Source organism: Dromiciops gliroides, chromosome 6 (assembly GCF_019393635.1).
Source record: "Dromiciops gliroides isolate mDroGli1 chromosome 6, mDroGli1.pri, whole genome shotgun sequence".
Classification (NCBI taxonomy): domain Eukaryota; kingdom Metazoa; phylum Chordata; class Mammalia; order Microbiotheria; family Microbiotheriidae; genus Dromiciops; species Dromiciops gliroides.
In genome coordinates this window covers 115378050-115391128 of record NC_057866.1, presented here as the reverse complement: position 1 = coordinate 115391128, position 13079 = coordinate 115378050, and the positions used below count along the sequence as shown (strand labels likewise).

Below are 13079 nucleotides of genomic sequence, written 5' to 3'. Positions count from 1 at the left end.
CTTAATCCATTGGAGAAGGAAATGGCAAACCACTCCAATATCTTTGTCAAGAAAACCCAGTACAGAGTCATGTAGAGATGGACATGACTGAATGACTGCATAATAAGAGGAATTGTGCCTTCTCCCCCGCCCCCCCCCCAAATCATCATGGGTTAGCCAGCCTTCTGGTGATAAGCCCTTCCAGACTTAACTAGACCATTCCTCAGATGTCCCCAGACTAGACTCTATCCTCGGCCTATGAAATCAAAGATTTTTCAGTTTAATAGCTGTTAAGAAAATAGGATCATCTTTACACCACAATAAGAATCAGAGTAGACTTCTATTTTTAAATTTATCACTAAGACCTCATAAGATCTTTCTTTTTTTCTTTCTTTCACTATCCTGGCCATGAGCTCACCCTTTCATTAGAAACTGGTCAGCACGGGGCAGCTAGGTGGCGCCGTGGATAAAGCACCGGCCCTGGATTCAGGAGTACCTGAGTTCAAATCCGGCCTCAGACACTTGACACTTACTAGCTATGCGACCCTGGGCAAGTCACTTAACCCCCATTGCCCTGCAAAAACAAAAAACAAAAAACAAAAAAAACAAAAACAGAAACTGGTCAGCTTCCTTCACTACTTCACTACTAATATTGTGGTGCAGAGAAATTGCAGCCCAGAAGATTACTGGATTAGTCATGTTACACTGATGCAGTACTTTGCAATGGGCTCAATAAAGGATTCGTCTTCAGAGAACTTGAGGAGCTGACAGAGGAAATGGGTCTCCATGGTCAATTGCTTTCACTGCTTAATTAATTGATTGTAGCTTTATCTGCCTTGTACCTTCAAACAGCCTATTTAAATGATCAGAATTGGCGTCCCTAAATGTTTTGGTTTTAGCCTACAACAGATTTTACACAAATATCTTCACTTTCTTCCCTCCTCAGAAGCTTTTTTACTTTCCAAAAATCTGGACTTCATGACCAGTTTCTTGTGTCTAAAAGAATTATGTTTAGGTTTATCAACAAGTACACAGGAAAGAAAGTTATGCTGTGAAACTCTGATTTTGACCATCACTGTTACATGCCTGTCAGCATTAACAATCTTCTTTGCCCATCCTCAGTTTCCCAGCCCCCAACACAAATGATACATCATTTGCCGCTCTACATAAGAATGTACATTATTACTTACTTGACTGCTACTCTATTTGAAGTGTCCTGGAGATCACCTGGGTCAAAGAGTTGAGATTCTTTAAGCCCGAGCTCTTTGCAGCCTCTTAAGAATAAGATGATATTGTCCTGAAAGAAGGCAAAGAAATTCAGTTTTTCTTTATGGCAGAATATCTTGGCAAACTATTCCCTTTTCTTTAATAGATTAAATTATTAAGAAACTCCAGGGGTGGCTAGGTGGCGCAGTGGAGAAAGTACCGGTCCTGGATTCAGGAGTACCTGAGTTCAAATCCAGTCTCAGACACTTGAAACTTACTAGCTGTGTGACCCTGGGCAAGTCACTTAACCCCCACTGCCCAGAAAAAAAAACAAAAAAACAAAACCCAAAACTCCAGTCATTTATATTTAGCTCAACTTGAAGCTAACTTGTATATTACACAATAAAATAACACTACACAGCCAAGACAAGTCCATTATGTTTTATTTACCTTGGGATACTTAAAATTAAGGCATATTCACATGCCTGGGTATATGCTGTTGCCTTATACCCTTAGTTAAATTTTCTTCTTGTGTGTGTCTTTTCTCCCAGACTAGATTATAAGCTCACTGAGGGCAAGTACTTGTGACACTTTGACAGTAGATAGTGTGGGTGATTGTGACTCATGCAGCATCCTGGAGACTAGGGGAGTTCTTGTGAAGACACAAAAGAACGTCATCCACATCCCTACCTTAACTAGACTTTTGGGAAATTTAAAGAAGGCAAATGGCAGAAATGGAACAGAGGCAGGAGAGGAAACTAGAGAGTTGGACACTGGAGAATATATGGAGAAAAAAACAAAGTGAGCAGCTACAGTCCAACGTAAACAACTAGGCTTCAGTGGAAAAGCCCAAACTATTTGTTTTTGCACCGAAATGGATCACTTTTTAAGCACTTTGGGTATATTGGCCTACTGAGCAGATCTCACTGCTTAATACTTCCATCTGCTGCCCTTCAAACAACCAAGCAATTTTAGCTTTGGTCTAGGGGATCTCATTTTTATATTCATCTTGAGATAGATTCAGTCTCTTCAATCTTTATTCAACTCTTAAGCAGAATTTTCCCCATGGAAAGATGCATTTCCACCAAAATAGCCCATATATTTTAAAAAATTCCTAAATTTGCCTTAAAATTCTCAGCAATCATGATCCTTTCCCCATTTTCATGAGAACATTTTAGCCCAACAAATAACCTAAGATACAGTATTCAGACCAGATTACTTTCACTTGTATCATTTCCTCAAAGAACAAAGTATGAAATGCAAAGTCAAAAACGATTCTCTAAACCTGATCAGTTTCTCTGTCAAAACAATTGCTTTTAACTGAGGAAATTCTGTCTAATCTTTCTCTATTTTCTACTTCCATTCCTGTAGATCATTAAGTTTAAAACTTTCTTGGTCATTTCCCCCCCTTTTGACACAATTCTGGGGAAGGGGGTGGGTGGGAAAAGGCATATGTTATGCCTATGATGTAAAATTATCTTCCTGTTTGAAAATTAAAACAAACAGTTCTGTATTATGCCAGTGACCTCTACTGTCTAAGGACAAGCCTTGCTGAGTTCACAGGGACTCCTCATGGGGTTGGTGGCAGGGTGATGAATGTTGTGGTCATAAAACTCTCCAGGATCATCTATTCAACTAAAAGTTGATTATATCTGTTTGAGTGGAGGAAGTATCCCATTGACCAAATCATAGATGCCAGAAGTGGGTTCTACTCAATGCCATTTCAAATATTAAGGCTATCCTTTCTCCTCATAAAATAATTTGATCACATACAAATACACTGACCCATCAGTAAAGAAATTAGAGCTCATATGTCCCCATTCTTCCCCACCTGCCTTCATTTCCACTATTCACAAACCATTACAAAATACTCCCATCCATTCCCCCAATTATCCAAGGATAGTGCCCCATCATCTCACTCATTGCCCTCACAGTAACAGCACAACAATTAGCCTGGTCACTTGGGGCTCCTGCTTCTTCCCTCCTCATGACAAAGGCGACAACTCTACTGTAAATGGTCCCACATATCTTTCCTCTACCCAAATTCTTCCTAACGATTAAGGTAGTGGTCAACAAATTACCATTATGGAGTTAAACCAGTAAGAACTGGTTCCCACTCTATATTATTCAATAGCAAGTTTTATTAACAGACACTTTCTCATTTGATATATAAGGATGGCTGATGTCCATTTTTTTGAGAGGAAATTTCTTGCTTTCTGAATAATTAAAGAAAAATTAAAAGTATATTCACTATAGCTCTACTGTTTTTAATTTTACTGAATTCTTATTCTTTGAAAATTGGTACAGCACTACATGATACACATGTGTTAGGATTGCTTATAGTATGGTGTGTATATATATATATATACATATATATATATATACACCATTTCTCCCTATATATATATATATATATATATATATATATATATATATATATATATATATATAGGGAGAAAGCATATATTTACATATAATCTAGCTAGATAATATGCAGTAAATTTGAAAAGTAAAATTTGGCTAGATGGATGAAAGGAGAGGAAAATACATTTGGTTTTAGGGTGTTTTTCCTTCAATCAATCAATGAAACATTTTTAAAGAACAATGTTCCAGATACTGTGTTTGGAGCTAGAGATACAAAAATAAATATCCAACATTTTCTGCCTTCAAAGACTTTACATCCTACTCATAGGAAACAAAATATACACATATAAATAAAATTAAATATTTACGAAGCAGATACAAGGTAAGGGGAGGAAATAAAGCAAAGTGGACATGGAATCAAAAAGACCTTTTTCCCTCCTCAACCCCAACCTTGGACACTTAATGTATGACCCTGGGCAAGTCACTTAACCTGTTTACCTCAGTTTCCACAACTATAAAATGAGGATAATAATAAAGCCTTCCTCTTAGTGTTCTTGTAAGGATCAGATAAGATAAAATTTGTCAAGTGCTTAGCTCAGTACTTGGCACATAATATGCACTATATACATGCTAATTCCCGTCCCCTGATAGATTCTTTGATAGAATATTGTCATAATATATGATAGCACTAAGATGTTGTGAATGGCATTTTAGCCAAGGAACAGGCAAATATTTTGTAGATATTATGAGAATTTATTATGATTTGGGGACCCTGCCTTTGGGCTGAGATTAAAAAGCCTTAGGCCCTCAGGGTTTGTTTGTTTTTTTCCTCCACTTCAACCAAGTGGAGAAGCCCCTGGGGCCTTAGAGAACAAGGGCTGGGCGGACAGCTGGGGAAAGCCCCAGCTCCCTCCATCCTGAGGGAAGCTGCCCCAGAGATCCCAGGCTTGTCCTGCCAGGCCCTGGGTGTGCAGCAGGGTGCATGGGCCCCTCGAGCCCTGGGTGTGGTACGAACAGGACACTTGAGCCCCCTGGCCACTGCGGCTGGGGGATTAGCTTGGCTTGGGTGGGTGGGGGGGTGCAGGGAGCCCAAGGTTTGAGGGGAGAGAAGGAAGATATATACTGGGGAGTTAGACAGTAGGGGCAGACTGACAGAGTAGACAGACAGAGAAAGAACAGTAAGAGGAAAAAGGTTTTTTTAGTGAGTTAGAAGGGAGGATGCTGGAGAACTAAGAAAGATGCAGGGGTTCAGCACAGCAGTTAGACAGGAAAGGCTAGAGAGCTGAGAGGTTGGTGAGAGAAGAAACACTTGGGGATTCGTCACGACAGTACAGAAAGGGGGTTCGCTAAGGAGACTGAGGCTACAGTAGTGAGAGAGAAGTTAAAGAGTGAAGCAAGGAGCTTGGAGTTAGAAGAAGGGAGCTGAGCAGTGAAAGCTAGGGGAGCTGGAGTGAAGGTGAAAAAGAGTGAAAGTTGGATAGGAGTGGAGGCAAACAAGTCCAAGCAGCATACCTTCAGGCAAGAGGCAGCAATGGCCCTTATTATATTAAAAACAGTCAGGTCTCCTATAACTTTGCATTTCTTATCTCTTATGTTTATTTTTATAAATAAACCCTGCTTCTTTGATTATTTAATTAAGAGGCTTCTTAATTGTTTGCTTATCAATTTGGGAGTGGAGCAGTGCGGAGAAATTTTTAAATGGCCCATACTAAAATAGCTGTCAGATAGCCAGCCAGTCAAACAGTCAACAGATTAATCCCAGCAAGTCAGTTAAAATATTTTTACAATATTTAGAACCCACCTAAACTCTCTATGGTACTTGCATTAGAATGAAAACCAAGTGCCCCTACATTCCTTGAAAAAATCTCTCTCTCTCTCTCTCTCTCTCTCTCTCTCTCTCTCTCTCTCTCTCTCTCTCTCTCCAAGCAATGAAGGTTAAATGACTTGCCCAGAGTCACACAGCTAGTAAGTTTCAAGTGTCTGAGGCAAGATTTGAACTCAGGTCCTCCTGAATCCTAGGTCAGTGCTTTATCTACTGTACCACCTCACAGATGTGACCAGGTGTGAGAAATCTCAAAATGAAAATGAACATTCTCCACATTGATAGACCCCTTCTTGCCCCAGTATCCAGATTCTTTGTTCCTATTCTCTTTATGTCACACTAAAGACTCTGAAATGTAATGGCAACTATACAACTATGCAAGCAAATGTATAACTTAAAAGATGGAACTTACAAAGGAACAGAGAATATACACATTTGATTTTTTGTATTTGTACCCAGTTTTTTATTTTTATTTTTAATAAAAGTATTTTATTACTTTCCAGTTACATGCAGAGATAGTTTTCGACCCCTGTTTCCATAAGACTTCCAATTTCAAATTTTTCTCCCTCCCCCTCTCTTCCTCTCCTAACTCACCTATGGTATCACCTCTTATGTTTAAATCATGTACCCATTTTGACCTTATTTTAGTATAAGGTGTAAGATGCTGATCTATGCCTAATTTCTGCCACACTATCTTCCAGTTTTCCCAGCAGTTTTTGCCAAATAATGAATTCCTATCCTAGAAGCTGGAATCTTTGGGTTTATCAAACAGTACTGTACCTGGTTTTTGAAAAAAAGTTCTTTAAAGGCTTCATTGATGCATCACCTAGCAAAATGCTTTGCATTTGTAAATGCTTAATATTTAAATCTTCATTGAATTGATTTGAACATAACTGAACAAAATCTCTAGTTTATTTAGGGCAGTTCTGATTAGGTTCAAAAATTCTTTTCAGAGCATGCTACCCAAGAAAAAGGAGATGAGAAAAGATGCTATCTAGGAATTACTGGGGATCCTAATCAAGATGCTCAGTGTGATCACAATAGACTTCCATAGAATTCCCTAACTCCATGCTTGTCCAGATTCCTGAGAAAGGCCTGCATATACTTTTCCTACAGGCTGCCATCCTGGACAAGCATTCACCCTCTCTAATGACACGGTATTTATTCATTGCGTGAACAGTGGGCACAAAAGCACTGTGTTGCCAGCCAGCATGAACAATCTGAGCTGGAAGGTTGAAATTGCTGTAGGTTTCCTTCCAGCTCCTTGATGCAATTTAATGACTATGGACAACTGCCAAGTTCCAACCAGGAGGAAAGCCAGGAGAAAGAACCACCCAGCCAAGAGTTAGCATTGGGGCAAAGCCAAGCAGTGACCAGAAAAAGCAAAAACTTTCAGTACATGAAACGCATCATCTGGCTTGCTCTTCACACTGAAATTTTTCCACATTCATAATTCCAAGCAAAATACATCGTAGTATCTAAATTTTGAATGAGCGTAGGTAGACAGACACTGGTTTACTACTATTTTCCTTGCTGAAAAAGTTAGTATTTCAACTCCAATAAAAGTTTGGCAACAGTTTGTGATGCTTTAAATGAGTATAGACCTGCCATAGTTTTAAATTTATCTAACAAAAAACCAACCACTTTAAGGCAGGTTATAGAATATATGATGGATGTAAAACTTGGCCTATCAGTGATGGAAAAGTTCTTACCATCTCTTGGTTAATTAGAAAGTGCTATAAATTTACTCTCTATTCAATCAGAAGTACTTCCAAGGGGAAATTCTATTCTCTATCTAGAATGTGCAGGGCTGGAACCCTAGAACTTGTGAATTCCCAAACTTTCAGTCACTCAAGAAGCAATAGCCAAGACTGGTACGGCCCAGGAAATCTCCCTTCTTGGTATAGAAAGCCAGATTCTGGAACTAAAAATTGTCCCTTTCCTACTTAGTAATTTGGAGTTCAGAATCCCTGTCCATGAACTCCCTTTCAGGCCAAAGGGGTATACACATGTCTATCAGTGACCCTGTTATCTATCTCCTCTCCTGTCCTCTTTGCCATTCTCTTCTCTGATTTGCTCTCAGCAACCTGTGTACAACCTGTATGCAAACATAGATTATGTTCCTGACTCCAAAACAGTATAGTCATTCCCGGTTCTTGGGGAAAAGATGCAAGGATCCTCTAATCCCCACTTCATAATACAAGTTCACTTTGTAGTACACACTGTTCTGTGTTCTCTATAGTGAAAATGCAAACGCTTAGGTTATTTGAATTATGGTTATTTGTATACATAAATGTTTCCTCTCCAAATAGATTATAAGCTCCTGGAGCAGGGACTATGTCTTGAGACTTTAAATATTCTTACAAGATTTCTAGCATAATACCTTGCATATAGTAAATCATTTCTAACCCAATAGTTCTATCAAAAATTTATTTTTCCTTCCACATACTTACGAGCAACTGGCTGATTCCAATTGGAGGATTCTTAGAATGCACTTTTAAAATTACCTTTTACCTCTATTTTTCAGGCTCTTCCCTTTGATCCCCAGTGGCCTTAGAAGAGATCCTGGGGGGCAGCTAAGGTGGCACAGTGGATAAAGCATTGGCCCTGGATTCAGGAGGACCTGAGTTCAAATTTGGCCTCAGATACTTGACTCTTACTAGCTGTGTGACCTTGGGCAAGTCAGAAGAAAGAAGAAAGAAGGAAGAAGGAAGGAGGAAGGAAGAAGGAAGAAGGAAGAAGGAGGAAGGAAGAAGGAAGAAGAAGAAGAAGAAGAGATCCTGACTTTCAACAGGTCTTCGGGAGGAATTGTTTACTACTTGGCAGATGAAGAAAGATACACCAATTTGTAGTATGAAAATCATTACATTTCTGGAAAAATCCCATCTTTTATTTGATTACCCCAAATCTTTAGAAATGGATTAGGAAGCTCAAGTGATTTTTAGATCTGATTTGAAAAGTTCTGAATCCATTTACAAAACTGTTAATCATTTGTATCTTTGGACTTTCCACACATTACCCATAGGCTCTTTTGAGTGTTGTTTTTTCAAATCTGATTTCATATATATATATATATATATATATATATAGATATATATATATATATATATTATATTTCCCTTAACAGAATTCACTTGAGCATTCAAAACTTAAGGATTTGATTAAGTATAATTCTGCTGCTATTTTTGCTCCTACCATCCTGTCCTGGAAGCTGCCATCACCTGGGGGGAACTTGATTGTTTCCTTACTAAAGGGTGAATGCTACAGCCAAACTCAGAAAACTGCTAATGTCTTTTTCTAGACAGTGTTGTGCTAAATGCCTTTACTAGGGCCACCAAGAAGCAAAGAATTGGAAATGAGAGTATGTCTATCAATTAGGAATGACTAAACGAGTTATGGCATATGAATGTGATAGAGAATACTTTTGTGCTGTAATGAAATACTTGGGAAGAACAATAAGAACTGAGCAGAAACCAGGAGAACAATTTCTACAATTACAACACCTTTGAAAGACCTAGCAATTCTGATCAACATTAATGCCCAACCATAGTTCCATAGGACTCATAATGAATATGCCACCCACCTTCAGATAGAGAGGTGATAGAATACAGACTGAATAATGTAGTTTTCTGAACATATGGAATTTGTTTTGCTTTACTATGTGTATATATTTTTGTTTTGTTTTGTTTTTTATTTGAGGAGCTGCCCCCTATATGTATATATGTATATATTTGTAAGGGTTTTGTTTTTCTTGTTTTCTCAGTGGGCAAAGGAAGGGGAAGGGGAAAAGAAAGAGTGTGAAACTTAAAATAAAATTTAATTGAAAAAAATAAGGCCACCAACACTTAGTTGAATAGTAAACAAACTGTTAGCTGTAGAACTAGTCACTGTAAGTAGAATTTGACATGTTTTTAATATTATCTGATTGCCCAAGAAATTACAACTGCTAGATAAGAACTGAAGATGGCATCCATAATTTTGGACATTGTTTTCTCTTCCCATTTAAGTTCGTGAAAGCCAGTGGTGGAACTATTCTTAGCTAGAAAAGATGGGTAGAAAGAAGGCAATATGAAAAGAATTGTTAATGAGGCCACTTTAGGGAGAACAGATTCTAATCAGGGTAAAACTTTTGATTGTGTGGTAGTACTATGCCAGGTGCTCTTGACAATTTCACTTTCAGTTCTTAAATTCTGGGGTATTTGAAATAAAATACATTATTATTAATAACATTAAAGTATAATTATAAATGGTAATCAGATTTATGGTTCTCTCTTTAGTGTGATTTGGGGGGGAGGGGCAGGGCAATGAGGGTTAAGTGACTTTCCCAGGGTCACACAGCTAGTAAGTGTCAAGTGTCTGAGGCTGGATTTGAACTCAGATCTTCCTGAATCCAGGGCTGGCACTTTATTCACTGCACCACCTAACTGTCCCCTAAGTGTGATTAAAAAAAAATTTTCTCCTTAACATTGTATTATGCACTTTTATATACTTATCTCCAGTAAAATGTCTCAATTTTATAATGGAAATCAAATGGAAATTAGGATTTACCTAGAAATTGATATTGTAGAAAAATTAGGTAGAGGTAATCATCATGCTCAGTTAAACAATCTATCCCTTGACATTTGAGACAATCTTACTATTTGTAAAATAATCTTGTGGAAACTCTGTAGTTGAACAATTAAAATACAGTTTATAGTTCAAAATATGTTCAAACAAGACAGATGTAATCAAACTTCTCTTGCAACCCCAATCTCAAATTGACAATCTTTCTGAGTGGCCTTCAATTGGTTTATTACATTGGCTATGTCCTTATGAGCATAAGACATGACAACTTAGTGTGAACCAAACATTCACTGCAGGCCAATCATCTCCCCACAATTTACTAGACAGATGGGACTTGGCCCATCTCCATCTCTTTCATCCTTTACAATATGACTAAGTATTCACACTTGTCTTTATAGTGCTGCAAATCAAGACAATGGTTTAATAGTTAGGAGTGACCTCAAGAACAAAGTATCGCATGGTTTAGGTCAGACACATGGATGACATTAGACAAAGAAACAGGTTTGTGAAATGGCCAACTTGGTGTGGTAAGTAGGAGCTATACTGATAGATCAAAATAACCATTACCCCTCTCACGTTTGCAGGTCACAACCTCTCTACTGGAGGACTAAACAGTCATCAAGGACGGAAATACCACAAATTAAAACCCAAAGGCAACCTTTGTACTGGCTGACAAACTCACTGCCTGAAGTAATTTTGGTAGTCAAAATTTACAGCTGAAGAAAAAATTCCCTTGATGGCTTCAAGGCAGAGAGGGGGGAAATCCGGGCAAAACATCAATTCCCTCTCCCTCCCCCACAAACTTATCAGGACTCTAGCCTAATTTTGAGCTCCTTTATGGTAATTTTCTATGTAATTCAACAGAAGTGTAGGGAAAAGACTATTGAGTTTGTAATTATACATAAATGAAAAGTACAGGTCATCTTCAATAAACACAAAAATGAAGAAAAGATCAGAATACATTTTCTACAGCTACTTTCTAAGCATACAACTGGCCTAATTTAAAAATGAAAATTACTGAATTGGGACATCCTAAAGAGTTTATAATTTCCAGATCAAGGGAGATATAGTTTCCACTGCATATTCTATGGCGATCAGATCACATCTAGAAGGTTGTATTGTAGGCCCTTACAAACATTGTACCATTTGATCATCACAACAACCCTGGGAAGTAGGTGCTATTATTATCCACATTTTACATATGAGGAAACAGAGGCAAGCAAATGACTTGCCCAAGGTCACATAGCTAGTTAAATCTTGAGGTTGGATTTGAGCTCAGTTTTTCTGATTTCAGGCTCCCACCCTATCCACTGCATCACTTAGCTTCCCTACTTATCAGAATGGTAAAGACTCAAAAATTGTCTTACAAGGAAAAGTTGAAGAACAAAGAAATTATGAGAAGAGAGGACTTGGTGGCAAAAGAACATACATGGGGGCAGCTAGGTGGCACAGTGGATAGAGCACCGGCCCTGAATTCAGGAGTAACCTGAGTTCAAATCCGGCCTGAGACACTTAACACTTGACTAGATGTGTGACCCTGGGCAAGTCACTTAACCCCAATTTCCTCACTAAAAAAAAAAAAAAAAGAACATACATGGTAGTTATGGTCAAATTTCTGAAGGAATTTGATATGAATGAGAATTCATTCATTCAATAAAACATTTTAATCGCTCACTATGTGCTAGGAACTGTGGCTAAGGGCTAAGAGCAAAAAGCAGTTCCTGCCCTCAGGGAACGTTTAAAGAGGAAGACGACATGTAAGCTATGTACAGGTAAATTTTAAAAATACTTAAAAGAGGGAAAGCACTAGAATGAAGAGGCCGGGGGAAGGCTTCTTATAAAAGGTAGGATTTTAGAAGGGACTTAAACAAAGCCAGGGAAGTCAGCAGTTGGGGCAAAGAAGTGTGTTTCCAGAAAGGCAGATTCAATTCGACATAGAGAAGGTCTTTTCCTACAATTAGAAGTGATCCAGTGACAATGATAATATCCACCTTGCATACAGTGAGTAGACACATCACTAAAAGTATTCAAAGTCCCAAATTGGGCTTCAAAAGGATGTTGTGGAAGGGCATTTCTGTATGGAAATGAAACTGAACTAACTAGCTGATATTCAAATACCCTTCCACTTCTAAGATTCTAAGCTTTTTTGATATGCTGAGTAAAACAGCATTCACATTAAATGTGGAAATTATAGTTCCATCTAAATTCAAATTCTGTTCTGACAAAGGCTATCAAAATCCTTAGTGTGAGAGAACCATTACAACATTACTAACAGTTTTCAATTCATCCATATTTCTTTAATATGAATCGAATGGCCCAAGAATAACATGCATAACTGGTAGTTCACTGAACACTAATTTTCTTTTGGTTTTATGACAATTATGCCAGCAGAAATAGCAGAGAAACACTTGAAAATTCTTTTCTAGGATCTTCTCCTCCTACCATCATGCAAGCCAAGGAAACAGAAATAAATAATTTAACAGAAGAAATACAGTTGAGATTCCCGAATAAGGAAATTTCATTCTCACAAGAGATTTTCTACTCCACATTTTAAATTCTACTAAAAGCCTGCACTAGGGAGTTACCAATTAAAATGTTCATGGAAGATATATAATTTGTGGAAGAATCTGAAAGAGGAAGAGGCAAATAAATGATATGCTCACTAAGCAAGAAAAGGTTAAGGGGCAACTAAAAGGATGGAGGAGACTAAAGGATTTCATAAGGAGAAACTATAAGATTACTTTCAGTATGGGGTGGAGCAGTATTTCCAAGACTATAAAATCAGGAAGATCTTGGCCAAGGAAACAAATGTTCATGAAATTCAGAATTCTGAATTAGGGGGAACCCCCTTGAAAGGTGATAAAGGGGAGATTTAAGACAAAGGAAATGTATGTGTAACCAGTGAGTAATAAAATATGTATTCACATCTCCAAATGTTGTTCATGCCAAAAAAAAAAAAAAAAAAGTTAAGTTCAAAAAGGGCTTAGATACTATGATAAATGATCAACTTCTAAAGATTTTTGAAAAGTTGAAGTTATCTATGGAACAAATCTCCAAGGATGACATCACGATGGAAAATCATTCACAAATTAAATTAGGGAGGGGCGGCTAGGTGGCGCAGTGGATAAAGCACCGGCCCTGAAGT

At 37.9% G+C, this 13079-nt stretch overlaps 1 protein-coding gene across 5 annotated transcripts in view; it reads right to left on the bottom strand.

Moving 5' to 3' along the window:
• Window positions 1-13079, bottom strand: part of LIMCH1 (LIM and calponin homology domains 1) — a 376071-nt gene that overhangs the window by 107052 nt on the left and 255940 nt on the right. For all 5 annotated transcript variants that reach the window (XM_043970433.1, XM_043970436.1, XM_043970435.1 and 2 more), the window contains exon 4: window positions 1170-1276. In XM_043970433.1, coding sequence (XP_043826368.1) covers window positions 1170-1276 — 107 coding nt within the window. The remainder of the gene's footprint in view (window positions 1-1169; window positions 1277-13079) is intronic.